The sequence below is a fragment of the Mycteria americana genome, chromosome 2 (genome assembly GCF_035582795.1).
Source record: "Mycteria americana isolate JAX WOST 10 ecotype Jacksonville Zoo and Gardens chromosome 2, USCA_MyAme_1.0, whole genome shotgun sequence".
Taxonomy (NCBI): domain Eukaryota; kingdom Metazoa; phylum Chordata; class Aves; order Ciconiiformes; family Ciconiidae; genus Mycteria; species Mycteria americana.
Genome location: NC_134366.1, coordinates 138,532,646 through 138,544,721, shown reverse-complemented (window position 1 = coordinate 138,544,721; position 12,076 = coordinate 138,532,646). Strand labels below are relative to the sequence as shown.

General features: G+C 53.7%; 1 protein-coding gene across 1 annotated transcript; it reads left to right on the top strand.

The window, feature by feature from the left end:
• The first annotated feature begins 3,604 nt into the window (after positions 1-3,604).
• PRDM14 (PR/SET domain 14) lies at positions 3,605-11,290 on the top strand. The gene is made up of 8 exons (XM_075495466.1): positions 3,605-3,839; positions 3,939-4,187; positions 4,471-4,530; positions 4,621-4,778; positions 4,962-5,232; positions 6,762-6,964; positions 8,753-8,854; positions 11,063-11,290. The coding sequence occupies exons 1-8, from the start codon at positions 3,605-3,607 to the stop codon at positions 11,288-11,290; spliced, it is 1,506 nt and encodes a 501-aa protein (XP_075351581.1).
• The last annotated feature ends 786 nt before the right edge of the window (positions 11,291-12,076 follow it).

Sequence of the window (12,076 nt, the reverse complement as noted above, 5' to 3'; positions counted from 1 at the left end):
GGAGGGAGGGTGATAGACTGCTGTGATTACTTTGAAACAAGCCATAAAATCATAACAAAGTCCCAAAGGAAAACCTGAGCGGCACTTCAGTAGCCAAAAAGCCAAATGCTGCAGGCACACGTACATTGCTGGTCATGGCTGCCTGCTCTGATGGGGGGCGAAGGCGGGGGGCTGCCGAGAGCCCCGTGCTCTGGGTGGGCGGCTCTGGCCTGGGGGACCTCTGTAAGGTGCCACTGCGCAAGGTGCTAAATACCAGCAGCCGTGGGAGCCACTCCTGGTGCAGCACCCGAGGGCTGCCAGGCAGCGAGGGAGTCCCCAGAGCTCGTTTTAAGGCTTTTCCTTTTGTAGCCATAATTTCAGCGTGAATTTTGCCTTCGCATGATGCCCCCCCCACACTGGCAGCAGAGATGCTCCGCACCCAGGGGCGCCTGGCTGAACCCAGTGTGTGTGAGCCGGAGATTTCCCCTCGAAGTGAATCGGCGTTTCTGTTTGTCCCTCTTTTTCCCAGGCAGAAGAGGCGAGCTATTTCCCTGGCCAGGCTGAGAACGCAGGTCAGGACTAGCACCTCAAAACTGGTTTTATCTTTACAGAGCTGCTCCCCAGGCTGCCATGGCAGGCAAAACCAACCCCCGGCTTGTTTTGGTGGCTGAATTCCGAGTCATTCCCAAGAAAGGGCTGGGGCACCCCAGCTGCCGGGGAGGCTGGCCGCCCTCCTGTCCAGCAGCCCCGCAGAGCTGGGGGCCGCAGGGACGAGGCACGGTGGTGGGCTCGCCTGCCTGCGGGAGGTGGCTCTGCACGGCTCTACTTCTGCTCCCCCCCCACATCTCTCCCCGAGGTCGGGAGGTTTTTAATGCAATAAATGCCTTTAACCTCTAAGGGGATGAAAGCCTCTAAAGATTATCTGCAATATAGTGACAACGGTGCCTCAAGCCCTTTTATTCTCTTGGGCTCTGTGTCACCAGGCTTCTAGAAAAAGGAATATTTTTATTTCTGGACATGTTTACAATTTCACTAATGATGAGAATTTAAAAATCTCACCTATTGTTTGTTTGTCTTCATTTCTCCAAAATCTCTGATGTGAGCATGTCTCCTCCACAAGCCCCTTTCCCCTTTCCTGCGCTGCGATACCTGGCCACAGGGTAGCCAGGGGATTCCAGATTATCTGGCAACACTTAATTTCTAAGGGTAACTCAAACTTTTCTGTGCAATTGGAGCTCAAAGGCTTATTCCTGTACATCTGATTCATTCTGGTACTACTTTTATGCTACTGATGCTGCATCAATAAAGCCATGTTAAACTGCCTGCCTGAAACTGTTTCCTAAAGCAATACAGCATCAATTCTGTCCTACAAATAACAGAGGTTTGGAACAGCACAGAGAAAGTAAAAAAAAAAGACTGATAACAAAAAACCAGGCTATTTGAGCTAAGGGACTATCTCAAGCAAGTTTCAGAGGGCTGCATTCCCACCTTCTCCCTAAGCCTCCTGTGCATATTGGCTGTCCCTGGTGTATTCAGTACTTTTGTCTTGCAAACAGAGGTTAGGATGGAGAATGAGGTTGCAGGCAGGAGAATTAGCCCAATACATTTAATGCAAAGTACATAAATGTTCAAACTCAAGTCTGGGGACAAAGCTGCGTTGTGCTGACTATGGAAGGAGTCTTGGGAGCTGGGAGAGGCTGGATCAGTTCTGGGTCTCCCTCGGTAGTGCTGTGTGCTTGTGTTTGCTGTCTTATTGTTTATGTCCTGAGTGGAAAAAATAAGGGGAAGTTCCAAATCAAAGCTTTTGGTAGGGAGGAATTACAGTGCCTGAGGGCCTATGCTCTGAACACCCTCATTCCCCCAGGCAGCCAGTGCTTCTTTCTCAAACTCTCTATTTCGGAGCACTTCACTCAGGCCAGATAAGAAATAAGGACTGGAAGGATGGCTTCACCTCTGGTCAAGTGTAGTCAGCGATGGTGTCTGGAGCCACAGTCTCTCTGTCTTAGGCTGCTTCAGGTGATTCCTGATACATTCCTTCTTTGGGATGAAGGCAATGTTTTACAGAAGATCACATGGAGCTATGTTAATTAATTTTTATAGCACACCATAACCACTCAAATGGCATCTAAACCTCCAGGAGTCAGACCTGGCTGTGTTTGTTCTCCACTCCAGCTGTGTCTGCGTGCAGTTTGGCTCGTGCTATGCTGTGCCCCAGGAAGCCCTATGCTGCCTTGCTCTGAGACGGACCTGTGGGTGCAGGTCCCCAAGCTCTCTGCAGTGCAGCACAACCCACCCCGTCCCTTCCCTCCACACCTCCACGTGCAGTGTCACCCGGGCTGGACACTGGCAGGGAATAAGCTACCCAAGGGAGGGCTCTGCAGTAACCCATCCTCCTCATGCCCTGCCTGCCATGGGGTTTCACCCTGGGCTAAAGAGTTCTCCATCTCCGTGCACAAGCAGGGATGACATCCTGCAATGGGAAGGTGTGCACCTTCCTGCAACTCAGGTCCCCTTTTGATCCTCCAGGGCCCCTTTTCATAGCAATTGGAATTGTTCATAGCAATTGGAATTGTTCATAGCAATTGGAATTTTTCATAGCAATTGCAATTTTTCATAGCAATTGCAATTTTTCATAGCAATTGCAGCACGTAGCCATGTGGGAGGAAGGGGAGATTAGAAGAAGGAGAAACCCCACAAAAAACAGGGTGAAACCCTACAGGAAGGAATCACCCAGCACCTCTGCAAGGGGCAAGGGCCAGATGTCTTCCCCTGGTCCCTGCTCCTGCCCATTCTGGGCAGGTCCTGGCAGAAGCCTGGTCATGGAGCCTGGGAAACCCCAGCAGGAGCCCAATGTCCTGCCGGGCACCCAAGGCGCAGCACAGAGCTGAAGCAAAATCACCTCAGCAATGCCCATGAAACCTACAGTGCCTGAGAGTGTGCTGCTGCATGTTCAGGTCACTGGGGTTTGGGAGGTGTTTTTTGACTTTCCATATCCAAACCCACACTTGCAGCCCCCGAGACACTGCCCGGGGACTGTGGGTCCTGCTGGGGAGCACGGAGGAGCTGGCAGGGTGCTCGCCTACTGCAGCAGGTGCTCATCCGTGGGGAGCATCGCGCCCGCACCCCGGCCTCCTGCTCCGGGGAGAGGCAGAGCCCAGCCGGGCTGCGGCGGGGCCCGGCGGTCGGGGCTTGGAGAGGCGGAGGGCAGAGCCGGCGGCAGGGGAGGTGGGTCCGGGAGGCGGGGGGCCGCCCCGCCGCCCCCTCCGACACCGCCGGCCTCGACGTGGAGAGGGGCGGCCCCGCGCCGGGAGTAGCCGCGGCTCCGCCCCGGGGTAGGAGCGCCCGTCGGGGCAGCCCCCCGCCCGCCCCCGGGGCTGCGCGACCCCCGGGGCGGGCCGACCCCGCCCGTCCTCCCTCCATCCCCTCCCCGGGCCCATATAGCTGCGGGGGGCCGGCGACGGCCGGCCCGCTCGCCCCGACGGCGCCGGGCGGCGGAGGGCAGCGTGCGGCGGCTCCCGCGCCTCCTTCCCGCCCCCGCCCCGCAGCGGGACCCCGCGCCGGCGGCACCCGGGGGTCTGCCCCTCCGCTTCCCGGCAGCTCCCTCCCGCCCCGGCCCCGGCCCGGCATGGCGCTGTCCCTTGCCGGCGAGTCGGTCCCCGGAGACGGCGGAGACGCTCTCGGGATGAGCCCCGCCAGCCTGGCTGCCTACTACCCCCCTTTCCTCCCTCCCGCCCAGTACTTCGAGGCGGCCCCCGACTTCTTCCAGCCCCTGAAATCCCTGGGCGGGCTGGTCCCCGCCTCCCCGCCTCTGCCCCCCTTCAGCTTCAGCAGGGTCCCCGCTTTCCTGAGCCAGCCGCCCCCCCTGCCCGCCGAGCCCTTCCCCGGCCTCTCCCTGCCCCTCTACGCCAAGCCGCCGGCCCCCTTCCCCCCCAGGGAGGGCTCGCCCCGCGGGGCGGGAGCCCCGGGCTCGCCCCCGCCGCCCTACCCGAGCCCCCCGCGCAGGGCTGCCCGCAGCCCGGGGGCCGGCGGGGCAGCGGGGCAGAGCCACAGGTACCACTTCACCGAGGAGCAGCTCAACGCGGTGCTGTACGGGGCGCTCCGCAGCAGCCACCTGGCCGGGAGCCTCCACGCCATCTCGGGGCTCCGGGTGCCCCCCGCCAGCCCGGGTAAGGGGGTCTCGGCGCGGGCTGCCGGCGGCGGCGGGAGGGGCACCGGGCGGAGGGTCGCTCCTTGCGGCCGGGCGTGCTGGGGTTTGGGGACGGCCGCCAAAGGGGTGCAGGCGGCCCCGCGGCAGCCAGGCTCACGGGGCATCGCAGGGGCACGTCGGGCTTCCTTTCCCCGTGGTTTTCTTGCGTTACGAGCCCACAGCAGGGAAGAGCTGGGGGGCAGCTGGGGCTGCGGCCGACGTCGGGGGCGGCAGGACCCGCTCCCTCTGCCCTAGTGTACCTGCAGGGCCGACGCCGGGCTGAAGAAGGGGTCCCTCTTCTGCAGGTGCTGCGGACTCCTCCTCTGCCCCGCTGCTCGACAGGGACTCGCTGCAGCTGCCCGAAGGTAGGGGCCCGGCGCTGCCTGCGCCCCCCGCCGCTGCCCCCAGTCGCGGCCGAGCCGCGCTCAGCCCTCAGCCCGCCCTGTCCCCCGCAGGGCTCTCGGTGCTGCGGGTGGCGTACGGGGACGTGTCTCAGCTCGGAGTCTTCTGCACGGACCCCATCCCCAAAGGAGTCCGCTTCGGCCCTTTCCAAGGCAAAGTGGTCAACACCAGCGAGATCAAGACTTACGACGACAACTCGCTGATGTGGGAGGTAGTGGAGGCACGGCCGGGCTCCCCCTGTACCCCCTAGACGGGGCCGGGGCGAAGCTTTCGGCCGCCCCTCTCCCGTAGCCTGCAAGAGGGGCTCGGCCCAGTGCGGGTGGTGGGATTGGTGCGAGCGGGACCTGTGCGGGAAGGGTCGGTCAAACCCGATCCGCTTCTCGCTGCTCTCCAGATCTTTGAATACGGGCGCCTGAGCCACTTCATAGACGGGAAGGGCGCCTCTGGCAACTGGATGTCCCTGGTGAACTGTGCCAGGTTCCCCGAGGAGCAGAATTTGACGGCTATCCAGTGCCAGGGGCAAATCTTCTACGAGAGCTGCAAGGAAATCTTGCCGAAGCAGGAGCTGCTGGTGTGGTACGGCGATTGCTACGTGCAGTTCCTGGGCATCCCCATCAGCCTGAAGGGCATGCCGGAGGGGAAGAGGCCCCCGCAGCACCCCGAAGGTGAGCCTGCCAGCGACCCCTCGGGGGACACTGCCCCTTATTCCCACGGACCTGTGTCTGGCCGGGATTAGATTCGCATGCAGGGGGAGGTAAAGGAACCCGGGCATCGCCTTTTCCCGGCTGTGTTCTGCTTTGAACGCTTCCCAGTCCCTGTGGTGAGCCGGTGCCGGGGTGCCCGGCCCTGCCGCGGGGGTGCTCCGGGGTGGCGGTGGCCCCGCAGCCCCGCTCCCACGGGTGCGCCCGCCCTCCCGGGGAGCCGGCCCTCGCCCTCCCCTTCCCTTGCAGCCTCCGGCGCCCCAGAGAGCAGCTTCCCCTCGGCCCCGGGGATTGCACCGAGGGCCGCTGCCAGCTGGGAGCAAGAGGCCCCGCTTTCTGCCCCGGCAGCTTGCTCCTAGTTGGCGTTTCCTCGGGGAGCGAAAGCGTTCATCCGGCGACAGTAAAACCTCTGGGGGCGCGGGGCTGAGCTTGCCTCGGCTCCGCGGCGCCGTTGTTCGAGGGGGGGTCCCGTTTTGGGGAGAGAGGGGCTTTTGGGGAGCATTCCTGTTTGGGTCCTGTTTTATCCTACGATTGCACACTCGTGACTTAATGATATTTTTCGTGCAATTCACGCTCTCAGTCAATGGGGCAGACTGAAGTCGTTCCGATCCGATAATGCTGATGTTGCTTGCGGAAGAAATGCCAAATGCACTTACTCCGGGAGTAGTTCTGCTTACAACGTGCGGAAAGTATGACGTGCTTATAAGCAAAACTTCTGTACGGAGAAAACAGATTTGTGCCCATGCAGGGAAAGCTGGAGCGGGTGAGGGACGGTCGGCCGGGTGCAGCGGCGAGGGAGAGAAGCAAATTGGCATGGAAATTTTTGTAGCTGTTGCCTTAAGGTGCCGCGTTCAGGTACCTGGTAAACTGTTCGTTTCATTTTAAGGCTTAAGCCAAAGTTACTTTTATGAAAGGCAGAAAAGGATGTGTAAAAGTTTGAAAATTTCCTGTGTTGTTCCTAAATTCAGCGGTTAAGAACAGTTGGAAATACGAAAGAAAACGAAATAAACGTGCTTTTGCTCGATGGTATTTTGAAAACGATAGAAAAGACGTGCAAATTTCTTTTCCTTTTTGGGACGGGAGGCAAAATTTACGGACAATATTGATAAGAAATACCTGGCAATGTTTCCGTGTGGGGAGACGCTTTTACGTGGGACTCTGCGTTGGTTTGTCACGTATTCGCTCGCCGTGTATGGGGATCCAAGGACGGGACCCTGGCTTTGCTGAAGTCAGTGCCTAAACCCAATAATTTTATCAGGCTGCGGGCTCGAGTTTGTTCCCCTCCGTTAGAAAGGCAAGCGGAGCGTGTGTATGCCTAAGAGATCCGGCGTGCGTTTTGTTAATGATACTGCCAGAACGCATTTACCATTATTACCCTCCCGGAGACTTGAAATTCCCGGTTGGGTACCAGGTCTGAGAAGGCAGCAGGTTGGAAAAGAGCCCCTTTTGCTGTGGTGTAACGGGGAGGTGGCACTGTCCCTTCTGCTGTACAGAAGCCGGGGAGAGCTTTAAGTGTGAGCGCTGCGGCAAGGTTTTTGCCTACAAGTACTACCGGGACAAGCACCTCAAGTACACTCGCTGCGTGGACCAGGGGGACCGCAAATTTCCTTGTCACCTTTGTAACCGATCCTTTGAAAAAAGAGACAGGCTCAGGATCCATATTCTCCACGTTCACGAAAAGCACAGACCTCACAAGGTGAGCCTGCTCCCGGGTCTCTCCTGCCTCTTCTGGGGGGACTAATTAAGGAGGCTTTTTTGGCCGAGGTAAGATGCTGATGTTGTTCCCCCTCCTCCAGTTTCCCTGCTGGGACCCTTCTGCCTGTAAAGGAGGAGTTAGTCTTGTGCAGCAGAGCTTAGTTCAAGCAATTTACTGGATTTATATTGGGAAAATAAACCCCACAGTCTCAGCGAGAGTTTGAAAAAAACCTGAATATTTCTCCTGGGCTTTTTGGATGTTTCCATGCACAGTTTGCTACTTTTCTCACACGGTGTGGGGCTAAATTGTGTGTGACGGTGCTCCACTTGTCCAGAATCGGGAGAGACGATGTCCCATGTCCCTCGCTCCCCTCCTTCAGTCTGAGACGCAACAGACATTTGTGTCTCTTGGACACAACAGGAGTTAAAAGTTTTACATTCAACGTGGAGCACATTTTCAGCTGATGGAAGCAAATCCTCGCTGAGATACTTGCCTCATCTCCACCAAACACCTCTCTGTAGCACCGGCTTTCTCCAGGAGCACTGGGGGTGGAAAATCAGACTTTTCCTAAAGGCTTGGGAAAGACAAGTTCCAGTGCTTCAAATGGCACAGTTAAATCAGTCCTGAAAGTCCTCCAAATACCTCTTTTATAGATCATCCTGGAATAATGTGAATGTTTCAGGAAAAGCTTTTATAACTAAATCAGCAATATTACAATGTCAGAATATCACATTGATTTAGTAACAGATGAAAAATATAATTCTGTTAAATACGAGGTATTAAATGTCATGTAATTCTTCCCCTTTCTTTCCTTTCTTCCTAGAGCATTTATTTTGAAATGCATACAAAAGAAATACTTTAGAACAGCAGAAAGATAAACTTGTTCTGAACATACTGCATTTATATGAGAACAGATCAGCTCAAAAACCAAAGGCAGAAAATGTGTCCGTAAAAAAAAAAATTGCCTTATTTCAAGATGAGTCATAGCTTAGCTTATTTTGAACTTAAGAAAGATAATTTCTTTCAAATTGTTGTAGGGGGAAAATTATTTTGGGGCTCATACAAATTGCCCTGAATCAGTGTAAGTCTCTCAAATGACTTCAGCCCCCTCTGAATTGGGTTTGGTCCTGTCGCTGCCGGCCGCAGAGCGCACACCACGCCATGAAGATGGCAGGTCCCTGGGTCGCAGGACAAAGTGCTGCTTGTTTCACTCCTAAGGAGAGGCACTTCTGACAGATCAAGCTGTGAGCTAAGTGCTGTGACTGACTCATCATTTCTGAAAAATGGTTACTATTTTAAAAGGTCCCCTCAAATAATTTTTTTTAGGAAGTTTATCTTATTTGTTGAGCAAAAATGCAAAACGGCAACTAGAGCTTCATTTGCATTTTGAAGAAAAAATGATGATTTTACAGAAATGTTCAGGTTTTGATTACTGAAAGTCAATATTTTCTGTTAATATTCTGAAGGAGGATGCTTTTTAATGAAAACATTTTTAACCACACACAAATAAGCTTGGAAATTTTGCATTATTTCCCTTTTTTAAAAAACCCCTGTTCTTAAAACTAGATTAAAATTCTGACTATATTTCAAATTGTTACTGCTTAAATTACTACTGTGTTTGTATATACATAAATACATGTATATAGGTAAATATATGTATATACACAAGTATATACATAAATATATGTAGGAAAAGACATGCACACATCATCCACATACCTAATTTTTCTTTTTAGCTATGCTGTTGTGTGCTTCCTTTTAACTTTATCCCTTTTTTCCCCGCCCCAGTGCTCAGTGTGTGGGAAGAGCTTTTCTCAGTCCTCCAGCCTGAACAAACACATGAGGGTTCACTCCGGGGAGCGCCCCTACAAATGTGTCTACTGCAACAAGGTAAGGCAAAGCCCCGGCCCGTCCCTCTGTCTGTCCTCTGCTGCACTCAGCGTCACACCACACCTGGGGGGGTGCCTCTTCCCATGCTCTGTTATCTTTTTTCAATTTTTCTGCTTCTTTTCTGTTTTCTTTGAAGAAAATGCCTTCTATTTAAGTTGATAACCAGATAAGTGTGAGTGTATATTCCGGGCACGGTTGTGAGTTGAAGTGAGAGGGCTGGCTGAGACTGAAGAAACAGGGTCTGGTCTCCATCTGATGTGGAATTTGTGTTTTGTCCCAGCTCAGATTGCTGCTGCAGGGATAAGGTCTAGGAAAGCTTGAGAGCATTTCAAATACCATCCAAGGTATGCAGCTAGATCCAATATTCCCCTTTTTCATCAGATAGGTGGTTTTGGACGTTACTGACCTTACTGCTTCTGGAGCGCGGTGAACAGATTTGGCCCATAAGCTGAACCTGCACGCTACGACTTTGTGCACGCTTACCTTGAAGTAATGGGGCATGTGCAAGTGGGCATGGAGGTTTCATTTGAAAAGGAACATGAGTAGAGCCATACAGCAATGATGAAAAATGTGCTCAGGTGTTACTACCCTTCACAGCAGGGATGATTCAGGTGAGCTCTCCCTGTGAGAGCAGTGACAGCTCTCCCAGAAGAGGGAGGGTGGATGTACAGGCTGCTGCTGGATGAATATTGGTAGGGCTCCAGGTGCTATGGAGTGTCCATGCAATGCAGAAGCATTGTCAGCATGTAGTAAGGTGCTCCTGATTTTGGAGAGAGAATTTTGTTTATGACTGGCTGGACTAACACAGGGCTGAAGTGTCCTGTAGTAAAGAACCTTAGAAGAAGCTCCTCTTGGCTATTATATTTTTTTCTCTCCCAGACATCCTGAACACTTGTAGGCAGAGTTTAGGATGAAATGTCATCCTTTAATCGTGCGGTCACAGGAAGAGATGGCAGAGCTTTACAGGTTGCTCTGTAAACAGACCTCTAGGATGCACGGGATCCTTGACCAGCCCCCAGCCGCTCTGGTGGGACTGTCGCAGATTGGATCAGATAAAGCCATTAGTCCTCAGGCTGCAGGATGGAGCTATCCTGGGACACAGCCATCATTTCTGTGGCTGGGAAACCCGGGGCTACTTTAAAGCATCCTCACCTGCTCCTCCTACACAGTCACAATTCCTCTTTGCCTCTTCTACCTCTAATGGTGGCTGTGCTCTGGGGCAGCTTTGCTTTCCCTGCCCCTTTGCTCGCTATCTTGGTGACATCGTGAGATTAAAAGAAAAATCTTGGGCCAAGGTCACCATTCTGACCCTCAGACACACTTTGGCCCTGTTGATAAACATCTCCAGGGACTTCTCTATAGAGATCTCAGATCTGTTTGTGCTCTAAGGTTCCTACCTAGTGAAAAGGTACCTGAGATGTATTGCTCTTTGCTGTGAAAACTTACTTGTGATGGTTCAGCAACATAATGGTACTAAAGAGGACTTTTTTTGTTTGTGTGTGTGGTCTGCAAATAGTGAAGGGCCTGAAAGTGTCTCTCTTGGGAAAAGTAAAACCAGGGAAAACACAGGCTACTTTGCAACATTCCTGCTGAAGTCTTGCTGAGAGGGTTTTCTCCCCAAATGCAAGAGGAGTCTTTACGAGGGGGACAGAGTGTGCTTGTGCACATTTTGCTACTCGTGAGGGGGAAAACAGGCTGGAATGTCTGAAAGCAGAGCAGAGTGTGATGGAGCGGGAAAATGAAACCCAAAAAGATGGATGCTGGACTGACTGCATGGATGAATTCTGGCAGCTGAGTCCCAAGCCAGTGTACGTAAACGTGAAAGGGTTTAACTGAAAATGAACCTGCATTATGTCTCCCAGACATAAAGGAGCTGCAGAGCTAATTAGGACAGTATTGACTTCTTACCCTTTGACATGTAGAAGATATTTACTGGTGTCCCTGGTCAGAAGGCTTTCTCTGAGCTTCATCTAACTCCATGGACTCAGCCATATCTGTATAGCTGAGTGCAATAGCTGTTGGCTTCTGGTTCCTCAATGCTGGGAGTTCTTGTTTTTTCTCCAGTTATCTGAGGATGTGAGCTATTTCAGGACTTATTTTCAGGGTGCAGTGCTTCTGACAGGGTCTGGCTTAGCTGAGCCTGGGGATTATATATGTGAAAATAGATTCCTTTCAACTCCTTTCCCTTTCCGATCCCTGCCCTTTCAGGCATTCACGGCATCCAGCATCCTGCGCACTCACATCCGCCAGCACTCGGGGGAGAAGCCCTTCAAGTGCAAGCACTGCGGCAAAGCCTTCGCCTCGCACGCAGCCCACGACAGCCACGTGCGCCGCACTCACAGCAAGGAGAAGGGCTGCACGTGCTCGGTGTGCGGCCAGCACTTCCCGGAGCAGGAGGATTACCACTTCCACATGAAGATTCACGCCGCTCATTAGTCAAGAGCCCTGCGGACGCGTCCTGGACCGGCTTTCGCGTGTGTATCGGTCTGTGTATGTGTTTGTGCGTGGTTGTGTGCACGCCGCAGGAGGTGACGTTTACTCTTGCAGCGACTCTTTGGGTACGTCCAGTCTCTGGACCATGGGCATATTTCTGAGCGCAGGGGACAGGAGATTCTCACCTGGGTACCCTGATGCCACACTGGGGTGAAGTCCAACGTGCGCTACCCCACCTTTCCTTTCCTCTCCTCCCATTCCCTAATTTCCACAAAAGGGAAACCCAGGCAGGAGGGAATTTCACCTCCCACGAACCTTTTGTGCACAAATATCACTGTGAGGAGTGTTTCCGTGCCTCTAATGCACCACGTCTATGGACTGCCTGGTGCTGTCCATACCAAAGCTTGTGTGAGGGGTGTTTTTATCAAGTGCATTTCCCAAAGCCCGTTTAACCTGTTTGTTTTGTTTGGGTGCATGGCCAGGTATGGAGTCTACTTCCCCTTAACGTGCAAGTCTTTTAAAGACTCTCTATTTGAATGTGGACTGCCTCAGAGATACTGACTGGAGGACCAGCATAGGGGTATTTAAACTCCATCGTTCAGCTGCCGGGCCACGGGAAGCTCCAGGGCAGTGAGACTGGGTCTTCCAGAGGATGCTGGACCCCAGATAGCCCAGGGGGAGAGGGGCAGGGTGTGACAAAATAGCTGCAGGCCTTAGCAGAGAGATTGGAGGTGGGCTCTGCCTTCTCACAGTTTAGAGGACCAAACGTGAAGATATTTCCAAGCACAG

Excerpts from the sequence above, each read along its gene's own strand:
- PRDM14 (XM_075495466.1), top strand. The coding sequence starts at position 3,605 with ATGGCGCTGTCCCTTGCCGGCGAGTCGGTCCCCGGAGACGGCGGAGAC. Across the intron at positions 4,779-4,961 it reads ACAACTCGCTGATGTGGGAG|ATCTTTGAATACGGGCGCCT; the intron begins GTAGTGGAGGCA and ends GCTGCTCTCCAG. Across the intron at positions 6,965-8,752 it reads AAAAGCACAGACCTCACAAG|TGCTCAGTGTGTGGGAAGAG; the intron begins GTGAGCCTGCTC and ends TCCCCGCCCCAG.